Below are 15725 nucleotides of genomic sequence, written 5' to 3' on the forward strand. Positions count from 1 at the left end.
TTCTTCTCCATCTTGGGCTGGTCCCTGCTTTGGAGGGTTCATTTCATGTTCACTGATGTTCTGACGTTAGCTTAGCTTCAATATTAAAATGGGTACCATTTCAACACCGGATTGCAATGCTGTAGTCCTGCCTTAGCAGATAGCAACGTAAAACTGTTGTCACTAAACAGTACCAAGTGTTATGAAGCAATGCTACCTTATCACAGGGAATCCCTACGTAAAATGATGTCAAGGCTTCTGTAGAAAAATACAGAAGTTTCTATTATGGGTCATCACAATACAGGAAAAAACATTCAAACATGACTCCCAAATCCTATAATGCATTATGTCACCTCACCGGGACAGCCTCCTATACTGCACATAGCAGCTTCAGAGAAACAGAGAACCCCATAATGACTACAGTATAAGTCAAAACGTTTGTTTATTTATTGTGGATGGAACTAGTCCAAGGAATTATAGTGCCAATATTGTAAGAATTATTATTAAAAAAGCATGCAAACTTTACATCACACTGTAAGTAACAAGAAACATTAGTAAAGCTAGTGAGAAGGGATAAATACTTATTACTATTCCCCCAAACTCTTTAGTTTTTGGGGATCCTATAGAGAAGAAGCTGAAAGTGAGCTCTCTAACCATACCAATGCATGTCCTTCCATTTGGTCCCAAATGGAGGCCAACTGATGGACAAAGACACTGTACCTCCTCTTTGACTTCCTCACATCCGTACTGGCAATTCGCAATGGCACATGTCCTAGAGCCTGCAAACAGTTTTTAAAATAACAAAAACAGAAAAAATCTAGGCTGGTAACACACACTTCATTATTCATTTAGATTTGAATGAGTGTAGAAAAGTAATTAGAATAACAAAATCCCATTCATCATTAGTCAAGCTGTTTATACATTAACATATTAACAATACAATTCATGAGATAGATCTTAAACTCCCCCTCCCCTTCATTTTGTTCTTTCCCTGCCTGCTCTTATTCCTCATCTTTTTCTCCATTATCAGTTCTGACTTGCTGTTATCTTTTAGATACAGACAGAACTGCTCAAACTAGAAAAAAGGCTTTTTACATTTTCCATCACTTCAGCTTTTTATCATGCAGTACAGTAGAGAAACATTTTTATTTCTTAACATTTAAAATGCTTTTAGTACAGACTTGATTCCTAAAATTACTTTAAAATTACTTAGCCTGATGGACTTTGAAAGTGCAATTTATTTTGATCCTTTACAGAATAGATACTTGAATCCAAAGAGGCACCAGGCAGTACACAAGTCTTGTTTGTCTGAGATTGGTTAGGAGTGTGAATTACTGGCAATGATTTTGATTAGCCTTTAAACAGAAAAACGTGTTTAGATCTTCTCTGAGAGAGTGTTATGAGAGGCTAGAAAAGCAGACCAAATGTACTAAGTATATAAGGAGATTAAGTCTAAAATCCTGAAAATATCCTGCATGCATTAGTACGACGATACCAAGGAGAGAGGCAGCATTTGAAAGTGTTTACTAGAAGAGTTGGAGATGTATGCCAAGGTATTTTTTTCTACTACATCACTTTTACTGCATTCAGGGAAACACAACTTTATATAGGTTCTTTCTAACTGGAAGTCCTGGAGCAGTTGTCAAGTTACCTGAGACAAAACCAACTGCCAGACCTTGCGTGCTGGCTCATCACTTAAGTAGAAAAAGATACTAATTTCATTTTAAAATGCAACTTGCTCATTGGTAGAGGCACAAGAAGGTTCAAAATGTGTGTAATGAAGTGCATAGAAAAGCCACTGATGTGTGCAGGTGGACCTATAGCTACAGCCATATTATATTAATACAATGCATATTCTGATGCTGCTAAAATTTTCTTAAGCTGGTTTGCTTAGGCTCTGCAAATAAGTGATAAAATTGGCTATATTTGAAATAGGGTTTTATTTTAGTATTGATGAAGATGTGCATAGTAGCAGCAGGTAAGAATAAAAAACATGGACATACTTTTGTCACAGTTATCTACCTCCTAAGTGACAATAAAGAAACTTACTAAATATTCTTCTTCAATTGGTCATTCTCTGTTTTCTTCCTCTTTTGTTTGAAGCTCCTATTGATGGCCAAGTTAAGACAATATTAGCTTAGACGAACTACTACTATGATTTAGCACAGTAATTCCTGCAGAATTCAGGTGACTTTGTGTTAGGCACTAACCTGCTCTCTACATGATGCAGTGGTTCCTTGTGGTCAAAACTAAACACCCTCCTACATCTGGTTCCACAGTACTTGGCAGGGTTCCCCAGATAAGCCTGAACGCTCAGACTAGGTGGACTTCCTCTTGTTAAGGAGATTAACATCATGGAGAATTTGATTTGAAAGGAGCAACATTTGCTCAAAACGTTTGCCTGAATAAAATGATAATTAGGTAAATAAGCTAGTTGAGTAGTGAGTTAAACCAGCACTTCCTAAGAGCACAAGCTTAAGGTAGCATCAAGTGAGATGAGAGTCAAGTAGGAAAACTTCTACTTGAATAAACAGTTAATTATTTCATTTCATATTCATAGTTTCTGCTTTAAAAAAAAAATACAAAATCTCTTTGAAAGTGGAAGGTGATGGATTAAATTAAAGAAGATCAGGATGGATGAACACACAGGTCTTTGTCTCCTGAATTACAGTCGTGAATACTTCTCATCCACTGAAAAACCACTTTTTTCCCCTGAAATTTAGTTTCATTCTTTATCACTACTTGTCAGGATTCCACTGTTCTTATTTGGAAAATAATGTTTATGTGCCAAAATGAAATACAAGCTTCCAGGCTCACAGCTGTTCAGGCAGTTTTTTCATATATACTCTGAACTGCCCACCACTGCTGAGAAATTCAGTGTTTCCTACTGGCTTAAGTAAGGGACAGTGCAACTCTGTTTTCTGTACAAATCTGGTACAAACACAGTTTCCTAGATCAGGAAACCCATCCAGAACTAAGACTTAAATGTAATCCAGCAAAAATGGCTAGTTACAGTCTGAATCTAGTTTTCTGACTTGGTTCAGTCAAGTGTCTGTACAGAGCATTCGTGCTCAGAGTAGTGAAACTGAGGTATGGACAGCACAAAATAGGAACAAGTACCCTCTGGGCTCAAAGGGAAGTGGGCTCAAAGGATAGGTTGCTTTTGGAAGTACCTCTGGCTTCTGAAGTTCGGCTGTCCATAATGCAGTGGCCTTGCTGAAACCAGCTCAGTGTATGATGTCAGCAGATACAAAAAATATCTTGGAAGAAACAGAAGAAATATATATCCATTTCTTAGAGACCTCAAAGAATCCACAGTTGTTGTCTGCTGGTAAGATGCATCACGCACTGCAGGGAAGGGGAAGCCTCCAAGAGCTCTGGCCCCGAGCACCTTCTGCTGCAGTTTCAGTCTTCCTGCCATAACAGGGACAGAAACAAGGAGATCTGGTTTTTCTGTCTGCTCCAGACCAGCAGGACCCTGCAGTCCTGCATTTGCCAAGGCTGCAAATTTTTCTAGTTATCTCAAGACTGACAGCAAACTCACCAGATGGACACTGTCTCATGAATAGCTGTCTACAAAGTTTGGAGATCAAATCTTTTCAGAGTTTAAGGTTGTCTTTGTCATCCACAGGATGTCATCCACAGGAATGACTGTGCAACACCTGATGCAGTCAGGTTCATTGGTTGAGGACAGATCTCTCAAGCAGGTTGTTCAATTGCTGAGATCAACTTGCTTTCTTGTCTCACTGATGTATCTGCTTCAGTCCAGCAGACTCTAAAAAGGCCTGTCCCCGTGCTACCTCGAGTTTCATGAAATTCAAAGCAAAACTACCTGTATGAAGTGGTTTTGCTAAGGAGAAAAGAAAGTATCTTCCAGAAACAAAACAATATCATTGAAAAATAAGAAGTCTGAAAATCAGGTTGGCTGATAAAGCAGCCTCAACCACAAAGAAAATAGGCAGAAATACAGTTCAGATAAGACTTAGCACAGCAGACAAATGTTAGCAAGAAGTCAGCAGCAACTGTGGGAAGCATATCAGCACTCATAGAAAATAAATTACTCAGGGCATGCAGAAATTTAAAACAAAGAGGAATGGCATGAAGTTCAGCACAGTAAATTATACTCAGTACTGATGCACTGCTTGGACAGCTTCATTCATTCATTCATTCAGTAGATGAAACAGCAGGGCTGTGCAACAAGCTTATATAATGTCTTTCATGTGAGGTAGCACTATCAAATATTTTTACTTCTAAAAGGACAAAAATTCATCTGGACCCCAGAAATACAGTTATGACCTAATTTACTTGGTCAAACTGAAAGCCTCTGTCTGCCGCTTACATTACCAAAATTGCTGAGGCAAAAATCCTATCCTAAATGAGCTAAAGCCTTTTATCACAAAATGAAATTTTGCTGGGATCAAATGTGATTAGGTGATCTTGGTGTGCCTATCCTGTCAGCTCCGTTACTTACTTGCACATGTGCCATCTGGCATGAGCATGTAGCCGTTGAGACAATAGCACTTGTAGCTGCCATGTGTATTCATGCATCTGTGTTCACAGGGACGTGGTTTCAGTCCACATTCATTCAGATCTGCAGAAGTCATTGAAATGAAGTGAGTGGTGAATATATGTAAGTATATATTAATACGTATAGGCTGATAATATTGCTTAATGCCTTTAATTCCCCACAGTAAAAGAGCCTAGACTGACAGTGAGCCAGCCCCTTGCAAGATGAGAATATGAGCAAACCATCTGGCTGGAAGAATGCTTGGAAAACTACTACATGTAGACTTCTACACATAGACTTCTAGACCTGAAAAACGAATGCAAACTCTGGCCACATCTGGCAGCAGCTCATTAGAAAGAGGTGAAAGGGTCAGGAAAGAATGCAGTTGCTGTATGTTCTGGGAGTTATTCTTTCAGGCTTCTCTGATTCTAGCTGGAGATTTTAGCTCTCCAGATGACCTCTGCACTGGAAAGGCTAAAACATCAGGCTGAGAACAGCAAATCAGCTTCAGATAAAGTGAAATAAGGAAACAAAGATTTTTTTTTTCCCTGAGTTGCATGTTGGCACCAAGGTTTTCAAGGCAGGGATGAATAGTCAAGATGAAACACAGTATATAAGAAGAATCACATGATGTTAAGAATAGAAGTCCAAGAAATCTCAGTTTCTCAAAATCTAGAGAATAAAAGCATCCCAACACCACTGCACAATCTGCAATTTAAGAGACTCTGCAAGAAGCTAAGTTGATCTCAAACTCCCATCGTTATCTTTCACAGGGAGAAAACCAGAATCCCAACAAGTTCAATTTACGTGGTATCGGCAGCACTGCCGTCAGTGCTACTGGTCCTAGAACAAAGGAGCAACACCTGTGCTTGTGACTTCTGTGAATTGACACCTTTGTCTCTAATATTTTGACACATGGTTCGCAACCAGACAGAACTCATTAACAGAATACATCAGCATACACAGCCCATTCAACAGGCACTTAACAGCACAAGTGACTAATAGTGTAACTTCAATAGAAATGCCACTCTCCAAGCACTGAGCTTGTGTAGTTCCAGTTCTAATAGGAGAAGCAGCTGTTCTCACATCTATGCACCCTGGAGATCAGAGAAAAAGAACTCCAGACCACTCATAAACTTTGTGGTACCTATCCATGCACAGAACCATTTGTTACAGCTTAGTTCAGGGAAGAGAAAGAGCAGTGTACTGTTTTTTAAACATAAAGCCAACAACAACCTATTAGCTTGGAAATCACGTTGGACTTCTTATGCTACTTCAGTTCCACTAACAAACCAAGACCTTGTAACCAGAAGCGAACAAAAGTTATTCCACTTCAACCATGCATTTTCAAAAGTGCTCAGCTGCACTTGCATTGCACAATGCACAGTAATGCAGAGGTAGTGTGCACAGCTCTAAAAGAGAAACCGAGATAAGGTTAATTATAGCTCAGTCTCAGTGGCAGACTAATAGAGGTCCCTATCTCTGTTATTTTAGTTAATTCATGAACTTTCTCAGTGGGCCATTGTGCTGTAAGGACAGACCAAAGCTACATTTGCCTGTACATTAAGTGTGTCTGAGTACTCCTGGCTACTGGGACATGAACACCTCTGGGGCTGTAACAAATGAAACAGCTCTGAGGCATTTCTAGCCTGTGCCAGCCACCAACTTCCTAAACATTTCTTGGCCATGAAGATAGGAGAGCCCAGGCAGCTAACAGGCACTTTGCACATGTAGGTCTATACATTACTTCCATGAGGCTTCAGACTCTGAACCTACTGCAAGTGCAGTAGTACTGCAAGCACGGTTGATGTTGTAGAAGGGAGGGGACACCAGAAGGACCTGGACAAGCTTGAGAAGTAAGCACACAATATTCTAATGAAGTTTAAGATGACCAAGTGCAAGGTGTTGTACCTGGTTTGAGGCAATCCCCAATAGGAGTACAGACTGGGACAAGAACCCAGTGAGAGTAGCCTTGCAGAGAAGGACTTGGGGGTCCTGATAGATGAAAAGTGGGACTTGAGCAGTGCGTTCTTGCAGGCCAACAGTGTCCTGGGTTGCAACAAAACAGGGGTGGCAGCAGGGAGCAGGAAGGAATTGTACCCCTCTGTTCTGCCATTGTGAGGCCCCATCTGCGGTACTCTGTCCAGATTTAGGGCTCCCAAAACAGGAAAGATGAAAACCTTTTGGAACAAGTTCAGAGGAGGGTCATGAAGATGCTCAGAAGGCTGGAGCACCTCTCTTATGAAGAAAGGTTGAGTGAGATGGGCTTGTTCAGTCTGGAGAAGAGAAGGCTCTGGGGAGACCTCATTGTGGCCTTCCAGTACTTGAGGGGAGTGTACAAACAGGAAGGGGACTGACTTTTTACATGTTCTGACAGTGAAAGGGCAAGGGGGATAGCTTGAAATTAAAAGAGGGGAAATACAGGTTAGATTTTAGAAAGAACATATCAATAAAAAACCTGCAAAGCCTGCAGGCGCTTAGGAAGGCAGCATGCATGGACCCATCTGTTTCTGTGGCTCTTTATTCCATGCTTCACTCATCAGTAGTGCAGTAGAAGGTTTCTCCATCCACAATGACCCACTCCTTTCATCTGATCATATACAGGGGTCTCAAATATTCGAACAACAAAAAAATGCAGAGTTGTCACCAGTGTGACAGCTGAAATTCGATTGAGAATTTACACATCCAGCATATAATGGCATGTCTTTCTGAGGAAGTTAGCTAAGAAAATAGCATGGCTTCTGGATTTGACCTTCAGTTCTTGTTTTCTGTATCATCTCTCAATGCCTTAATCCTCTGACTATGAGACAGTTTGCCCTTGCCACCAGCCTGAAGGAAATACATGATACGGGTTCAAACTCCTCTTTGCTGAAGGAGGCTTAGAGCTTGAATCTCCAGCATCCCTGGTAAGAGTCTCAAACTAGTCTAAACTCTGCTATGTAAATAAGAAAAGGTCTCATTTTAAAAGTTTGGAAAGTGACAATCCCTGTTAAAAGAAAAGAGGACAGAAAATCACCAGTCTGCTTTCTGGAGTAATATCCCCACGTGCACAAACCTTGATTACAGGTTTTTCCTGTAAATCCAGGGTAACATTTGCATTTGTTTGGTCCCATGCATTCTCCATACTTGCAGCCATGTCCACAGATAGCTGAGGGGAACCGGCAGAGAACGGAGAGAAAAAGAAGTTAGAAATATTCTATTTGAGAACTCCTTCCCTGTTTAATTGTTGAAACATTTATTATGGAAATTCAACATCCTCCAGACCTCTCCCTCTGATTTGGACATCACAGCTACTGATCAGTGCTTTATTTCAGTTGGAGAACAGGGATGCTGATACAGCTTGCATGAGTGAATAATTTTCCCAGTTTTTAAATACCTGGAAAAGAAGGGGTTCCTTATAGGACCCTCCCCAATCCTCCTTTCTGCCATACTTCTGATGCACATTTAGTTTTATACTCTGCCCTTTTCCCGTTCCCTATTTTGAGAAGCCACCTGTGAGAAGCAGCTAGCCAGCAGCTCCATTTGCTGCATTTGGCTGCCGGAGCAGGCAAGAGGCAGAAGCAGTCTCCTGCAGTCAGAAAATCAGCCAGATGACCCTAGGGTGGCTCTTGGATCTCCTCGCTTACATCTGAGAACATGTCTGTCCCACAGGGGAATATCCAGAGCACATCTGTCAAATGATCAAACACCTGTCCTTACCACACATCCCAATATTTACAATTTCACCAAGTTTATATGAGAGGGCTGGGCTTACTCCGGATGTGTTGAAGAGCAAAAGTTTTCTAACTCTCCAATCTTCAAACTCTCATAATCAGCCAGAAATTAAATGCTGGCTTTTGTAAGGCTAAGGCTAGACTTCCTAAAGTCAATATGATGATCAAAATGAGTGTTCTTTAGGAAAAGCAATCCAAATGTATTTAAATCAGCACCAGCTCTAGCAAAAATCAGCAAACAAGTATGCACCAGGTTGTGCATCCAGCCACTTTCTGTAATTACTCTGCTAGCTGAAATATAGGAAACAGTAAAATCACAGTGTAAGTTACTGTATAGACAAAATTCACAATTCATAATTCAAATTCATAATTCAAATTCATCTTGCTTAATTCAAGCACCTTCCCTACATTTAAAGGTTCATTCACAAGTACTGAAGAACTATCTCTGAAGGATAGACATATTTCAACATTGTCCCTAAAAAGCAAACAGGCATAATGTGAGATAGCTGAATATTTAACTCTGAATCAGAGAACAATGTTGTATTTTGATTTACAATGCAGGAGTACACTATAGTTTTTTAAAGCATCACCTTAAAAACCTATGAAATCTGTAGTATGCAAGTAACCTATTGCTTAAAAACAGGACAGCTTACTCCACTGGCTCCTCAAAGTTACATTTGCCAGTTGTCCCACCAATAATTCATTTGCAGCAAGTCCAAGCTGCTATTAAACAAAACAATACTTTTTTTTTCAACTGACATGCTATACAGAGCAGAGACTTTGGGATAGCTTTCCCTTTAGAACATCAGGATGCTGATTTGCAGCAGTGCCTAATTCTAAGCCTATGTTCAAAATCACTAGATATATAACATCAAACTGGGGCAAAGGTGCAACACCTGAGATTCCTCCATGTATTTTATGATTTTTTTTTTTGGTATGTTTTGCTCAAGTAGAGCTAGGAGAGTCCACATCAACTTATTCTTGGGACTTGTAATGGATTAGAAATGTCTCAGGACTCACTTCCTCTCCATTAAGCCAACAATCCACAGACCAGAATACTGGTTGCCTACCCAAGATCAAGTCAGGTGCACCTACTGCTTAGGTTATATTTATACTTTCAGAAAGTTAAACCTCCTGGTTCTCAGAGGCTGTGTACTTCTGAAGATAAAGGGCATCAAGTGATTTCACACGTCCACATGTAGGATCAGAAAATCAGAAGATGCTCCATGTTCAGCATTCATCTGACAGCTGTAACAAGCATAGGCACCGACTGTTTCCAATCTCTCAGCCTGAGCATGCAGGAGGTTAGAACAGATGGTCCCTTCTGGACGTAAGAATTTTTGAATCTATATTTTATTGCCTGGTGCCATTTACCTAAAGCTCTGCCTTTAAAAAAAAAAAAATTAATTTAATTTAATTTTTAAGGACATAGACTCTTAAACACATTTTCTTCACTCTCCCAAAAAATCAAGATATTTCAATCCCACACAAGCTTTCCTTCTCTGACTTCTGGGAGCCTTACATGAAACCCCCTTATTAGTACCAAGTACACAGCCATGGAGAAGAAACAAGCATAAAGTGCTCAGATTACCTTCACAGCGGCCCTTGTTGTTCTTTTTCCAGCCGTAACAGCAATCCAGCCTAGAACCATAGCGACACACCCCTGGCTGGCTCACAGTCACCAGCTGCCCACGAGCTCTTGAGCTGCATGAGGAAGGATAAAGATGAGCTCCAGCAGGCAAATACACTTTAGTCCATTCCGCCCTATAGTCCTTTGTGCATTTCCCTCATGTTTTATCTACTGTCAGGTATGTTTATCTCACCGAGCCTTGGAGCATTTAATAGCGTTTCTTGACAAGATTGTGAAATTGCATTCAGTTGGAGAAAGGGGTAAAGGGAGCATCTCACCTGCAATAAATCAGCTGCACAACATAAATCTCTTCTAATGAGAAACATGGCAAAGGCAAAAAAATAGACCCAGGCCCCTGCTAGAATAAGTGAATTCAGCAGAGCTATTCCTTGCATCAGAAGGATCGATGATGCTGTTTTGCTCTAGATGACAAACTACTGATTCTACAGCAAAGCACCCTCCCAAACATCCAGTCAGCCCCATAAATTCAGTGCCCTGCAGGCTCACAGCCAATGCATATGTGCTCCTTGATTACAGAAGCGCAGTCCTGTGTGTTCTGGCTGCACACAACTCCCTGGCCATACAGCCATTTTAGTCTCTCAGTACTTCAGTGTGGTTCAAAGCTACTCTGCAGATCAAGTGCTGCAATGTTAGCTGTCAAATTATAAGTCTGATGGAAATCTGCAGCAGCCTAAGTCTTCTAGGCTTAGTCTATGCTGCAAGGGCTGCAGTGACCCTGGTCTTCTTATCTCCCCAGTTGCTGATGCTTAACTTGTCTATACCACATGCATGTTCCCCTTATAAAATTCTCTTCTTTAACCCAAATCCTCTATCTCTGTTGCTTTTTCCAGGCAGTAACTCAAAATGTACTTTCTTCAGAGAGTCCAAAGTGCTGTTTCTGACACGGTAAATACCTTATTTGTGAGGGTTTTGTATCAAGTGATTTGGGGGCGCTGAGGGGGCAATATACAGCAACAGCATATCCCACAGTAAACAAAAGATCAACAAGCCAGGAATTTTTGCATTTTTTTAGTCTAATGCACAGTAATGGTATTGCTGGTGATAACACCTGACAGTAGAACTTCACACATATCCTCCTGCACTTATCTGTAAGGGTTGCACTCTTACTGGAAGAGTTACTGCAAACATCATTAATGCAAACTATTAAAAACAGTGAATATATACACGCACTTCAAGCCACACAGCCTTTGCCATCAGCCCCATGGTTACATGGCTACATATACCCCATTTTGAGGCAGGAGAAAAGGTGTATGTTGGAAGAGCTACAACTCCTGTACAGGTGTCTATTAGACAGTAAAAGAATCATTTTTCCTTTTATTCATCCAAAATGCTGCTGGCTTACATCACCTGTGAGTATGCAAGTTAACTATCATGTTCTGCTTACAGGCTAGAAAGCTCCCCTGAACTTATCTGTAATAGTAAAAGTGTTCTGTTTTCATTCCCAAGCCACCTCTGAATTCAACTGGATAGTGCTTTGACTCCTCTGGAAGGTTAAACTGCCTGAAGCTTGGAGGAAATTAGATCTTATTACTTTCCTGAAGATGCTCATTTCCACAGGAAGACAGACTCACTCAGGAACTTTTTATTTAATAACTCAGTTCAGAATCAGATAAATAAAAATGCCTTTACAAAGTACACAATATCCACAGAACTTCAGTACAAACTTCTGTTAAAACTGGGAAATCTTCCATAATACTGCAAATAAAATGAACATAGCTGAACTTTATTAGATACCCCCCTGGACAAGGCCTTTGACTGACTTCCACAAGAAGCACCAAGTTAAAGCCAGCCTTTGGCAGTGGGAAAGGTAAATTGGATCACCCAGAGCTCAAAAAGCTGTGAGCAAAAACAGTTTTGCCAAGTTAGTCCACCCATAAAAACACATCACTCATCAGTTCAGCTATTGTTGTCAGGAGTTCAGCATTTTGTACAGATGAAAGAAATAGGGTAGATCCTGGGAGTGGGAACATCACTTTGACTTTTGCAGCTTAAATATGTGACTGAAGACAAATTGTGCAGATCATCTGGCAAAATCAGTCTCCACATCTCTGCTGAAGGACTCTGTCCTCAGACTCAATGACTTGTAGCACTGGGGCAATAGGTAGCAAGTGACAAACCGAGCCATACAGAGGGCCAAAACAGCAGCAAACTGGCATTATGTGGCTGTGACTTTGCTGACACTAGTAAGATGGCATCTAGCAAAGTACATTCAAGATGGATTATAAGAACTTTTACATTTAGGGCCTCATTAGTTGAGGTGACAAAAAAGAGCTGGCCATTTTATCTAGCAGAATATCACTGTGAGCCACTAGCACGGCTATAAGAAAAGAGATGGGAATCTTAGGTATATCAGCTGACATTCCAGTAGTGATAGGAAAGTTTAACTGCTGCTGTATCAGGTTATATTATGTACAGTTCTTTACATTCATCCTCAAGAAATGTGAACTACATGTGGTATGCATAGTGATAAAAGCTACAAAGAATGAAAGCTTCAGAGGAGATAAGAACTTGGCTTCAGCTGAACAATCCAAAAGCTTAGACAGGTTCTTACAGCTTCCTTCAAAGAACTGAGCATTGTGTCCCTGGAGGTGTTCAAGAAACACACTGATGTGCCACTGAGGGACATGGTTAGTGGAAGTCCCTTCTAACACAAGCCATTCCATGATTCTGTGATTCTAACTTCAGCTGATCTGGGTTAGTTGATACAGTAGGACTAATATCCTCAATATTGTGGTGAGACACTGGAACAGGTTGCCCAGAAAGGTTGGGGATGCCTCTCTCTGAAAGCTTTCAAGGTCAGGCCGGATGGGGCTTTGAGCAACCTGGTCTAGTGGGAGGTGCCCCTGCCTATAGCAGAGGGTTGGAACTGGGTGATCTTAAAGGTCCCTTCCAACCCAAACCATTCTATGATTCTATGATAGTAACTGGGCTCATAGCTTTGTTGGACTGTAATTCTCATTAGCAGCCATTATAATAATAATGATTGAAGTAAATGGCAGTAAAAATCACAAAAATGGAAAAAGTTCCTTGTTGTGTTTTCCTGACTATGAGTGACCTATTCCCTGTCTGAACAAAATTAAATGGCAGCAACAGCTGCAGATGAAAAGAGAGCAAGTCTTTAAAAATCTGATATAACAGCCGGTTGTGGTTTGAGTTAAATTGAGTTGCTTGTTTTCAGCTATTATTAATCTTCTGTCTTTTACTAACATCTTCTGTGGAGAGGAACATTTTTACCTTTTGTTGTTGTTGTTGTTTTTTTGCTTCAAGACAGCTGCTGAATAGATTTAGTGCACTATTTCCATAAGATCTCTACAGGATACTTTTTTCCAGCTCCTGCACACACAATAGCTGCCCAGTGTTGAAGGGAAAAAAAGTCTGTTATATTATTAGCAGCTTCCAGTTAACTTTAAAGGCAGAATATTACCCATTTCTTTAATTTTGCTTCTAAAAGATTCTGAATATTGCTGCTAGTGAACAACTAGCACCAAACCTACCATTTTGACCAATAAGTTTATTCAGGACCAAAAGATGTTCTCCTACAACTTAGGAATTTGTAAGAAATTCTTAAAAACTCTCTTATGAGTTCACATCATACATTCTGCCAGATGACAAAGCATTTTGTTTGCTTGTATTTGTTTTTACAAGATTCTTTGAAGGGTGACTTCCTCCTAGAATAAAAAGCTTGCCTACAATTTCTTTTTATTATTATTTTTTTTTTCTTCAGTAAAACACACCCTATTATCTTGTAATGGCTACCTTTGAAATCCCTTTGGCCAGTTTCAGGCACTCCATGTGCATTTCTGCTTTGTTGGGAGTCTCTCCCTAAATACCAAAAAAAAAACCTCAGCTTGGGCTCACAGAAGTTCCTCTAAGTCTTCATGTGATCACCACATTCCTTAAAGGAATTGCTCAAAGCAGGAAAGTTAATACTCCAGATGTGAAAGGCACTCTTCTAAGAAACAGAAATAAGCATAATTAATTAAGCATAATTAATTCTTTTTTTCCCAAACTGATTCTAATTTCTACTATTTCCTGTTCCTTCTTCCTAGCTATTCAGAGTGAATATGATTTCTTTGTTCCCTTATATTAGAATCTCTCATCATCCAAGACTTCTATCAAGATGTTTCCCCTCTTTCCCCTTCCACCCAGTACAAAAAGGGGAATGACAGTCTTTGTAGAAGATGGAGGTATCTGCCCCGAGAGGTTGTGGGGCTTCCTTCTCTGGAGATACTCAAGATCTGACGCTTTTTCCTTTGTGATCTACTGTAAGGAAAAAGCTTTAGCAGGGCGCTGGACTTGATGATCTCCAGAAGTCCCTTCCAACTCCGGTTCTGTGATTCTGTGATCACACAGCACCATCGTGGCCAAGACAGGCTGTGAAGCAAACTTACACAGGGTTTCCTGTAGGATTTTCCAACTTAGTGTGAAAAGGTTATGTGTTCTTCCAAAAGAAGACACAGTATTTGTTTAGCAGTTTTACATCTTCCTGTGTGTTTGAAATGCAAATACACAACATCTCAAGAAACAATCAACGTGAACATTTAGGAGTTTTCACCTTAAAGAGCAAACATATTTTCTACAGAAGCAGGTTTGTAACTCCTGAAGAGTGGACAACTTGCTGGCCTCAAAGATGCTAGAACAGCACATTTCCACTTATTGATTATAATCATACCGACTGACAACCCTGACACTAAGCAAAGAAGCCACACAGCATCTTGAAGACTGTAGTTGCTGTCAATCCTCCTCTTACTGGCTGCTCATTTGCTGCTGTATTTGTGGGTTTTTATTTGGTTTATCTACATTGCAAGGTGAAAGTTTGGAAAGGCTTCATCAGGAGTACAGTTTTATTTATCATTTCTCACAGAACCATAGCAAATCTCGAGTTGGAAGGGTCCCACAAGGACCACTGAGTCCAACCCCTGGCTCCACACAGCACCACCCAAAATCAAACCCCATGTCTGAGAGCGTCGTCCAGACGCTTCTTGAACTCCGGCACTCAGGGCCGTGCCCACTGCCCTGGCAGCCCGTTCCATGCCCACCGCCCTCTGGTGCAGACCCTGTCCCTAACCCCCAGCTGCCCCTCCCCTGACACAGCTCCATGCCGAAATGCCATTCCATTTCTGGCGCGTACCTGTCTCCGTGGAATATCACTAACACCTGCCCTGCCAGGCTTGAGAAGTACCAACTTACACAAGCAAAGCAAAGCTTGAACACCTCACACCTTTCTATGCTTGGTATAACAATCAGTATCCTCAAGAGTGTCTTGAAACTATCACTTCTCCCGAAGGAAGAGACACAACTTTGGTGTCACCGTGCCTTCACCGCGCCCGGGGCCCCCGATCTGACCGTCGCGGGGCAGCTACCACCCGGTAGCCCCTGCCGAGCCCCTCCCGGCCCCGCTCCCCGCACCGCCCGGGCGTCCTTCTCCGCTCACCTGCCCGCGGTGGCCAGCGCGGCGGCGAGGAAGGCGGCGAGCAGGGCGCCCCCGGGCGCCGGCACCATGGCCCGGCCGCGGCCGGTGAGACGGCAGACGCGGCAGGCGGAGGCTCTGCTAGCGCTAAGGCAGCGGGCGGCGAGCCGGAGCTGATCAACCTGGCGTGGAGGGGCGGGCCCGCCTCCGCTTTGGAGCGGCCCACACTGCCCGGGACGGGGCAGGCGGAGCCTAGGGAAGGAGGAGGCCGCGGGGCAGCCCCGGGGCGGGCACGGAGGTGCGGGTGTGTGCCCTCTGTTAAATTCCCCCAGCCCGTGTATTCCCTAGGATAATGCTTCCATTTGCAGGGTGCTGGGTTTCACGTGAGATAGAACTTTTTTTTTTTTTTCCCCTCCATATTAATAGTATCCCTCGATGCTTTCCTTGTACTGTAAAAGCACTCAG

At 41.7% G+C, this 15725-nt stretch overlaps 1 protein-coding gene across 1 annotated transcript in view; it reads right to left on the minus strand.

Annotated features, from left to right (window-relative positions):
- The window catches only part of EGFL6 (EGF like domain multiple 6), a 40383-nt gene extending 24974 nt beyond the window's left edge, over positions 1 to 15409 (minus strand). The window contains exons 1-5 of the mRNA NM_001277738.2: positions 15285 to 15409; positions 9791 to 9903; positions 7542 to 7634; positions 4451 to 4570; positions 639 to 758 (exon numbers count right to left, since the gene is read on the minus strand). Of these exons, the coding sequence (NP_001264667.2) occupies positions 639 to 758; positions 4451 to 4570; positions 7542 to 7634; positions 9791 to 9903; positions 15285 to 15352 (514 nt within the window). The 5' untranslated portion in view covers positions 15353 to 15409. The remainder of the gene's footprint in view (positions 1 to 638; positions 759 to 4450; positions 4571 to 7541; positions 7635 to 9790; positions 9904 to 15284) is intronic.
- Between the last annotated feature and the right edge of the window lie 316 nt (positions 15410 to 15725).

Source organism: Gallus gallus, chromosome 1 (assembly GCF_016699485.2).
Source record: "Gallus gallus isolate bGalGal1 chromosome 1, bGalGal1.mat.broiler.GRCg7b, whole genome shotgun sequence".
NCBI lineage: Eukaryota > Metazoa > Chordata > Aves > Galliformes > Phasianidae > Gallus > Gallus gallus.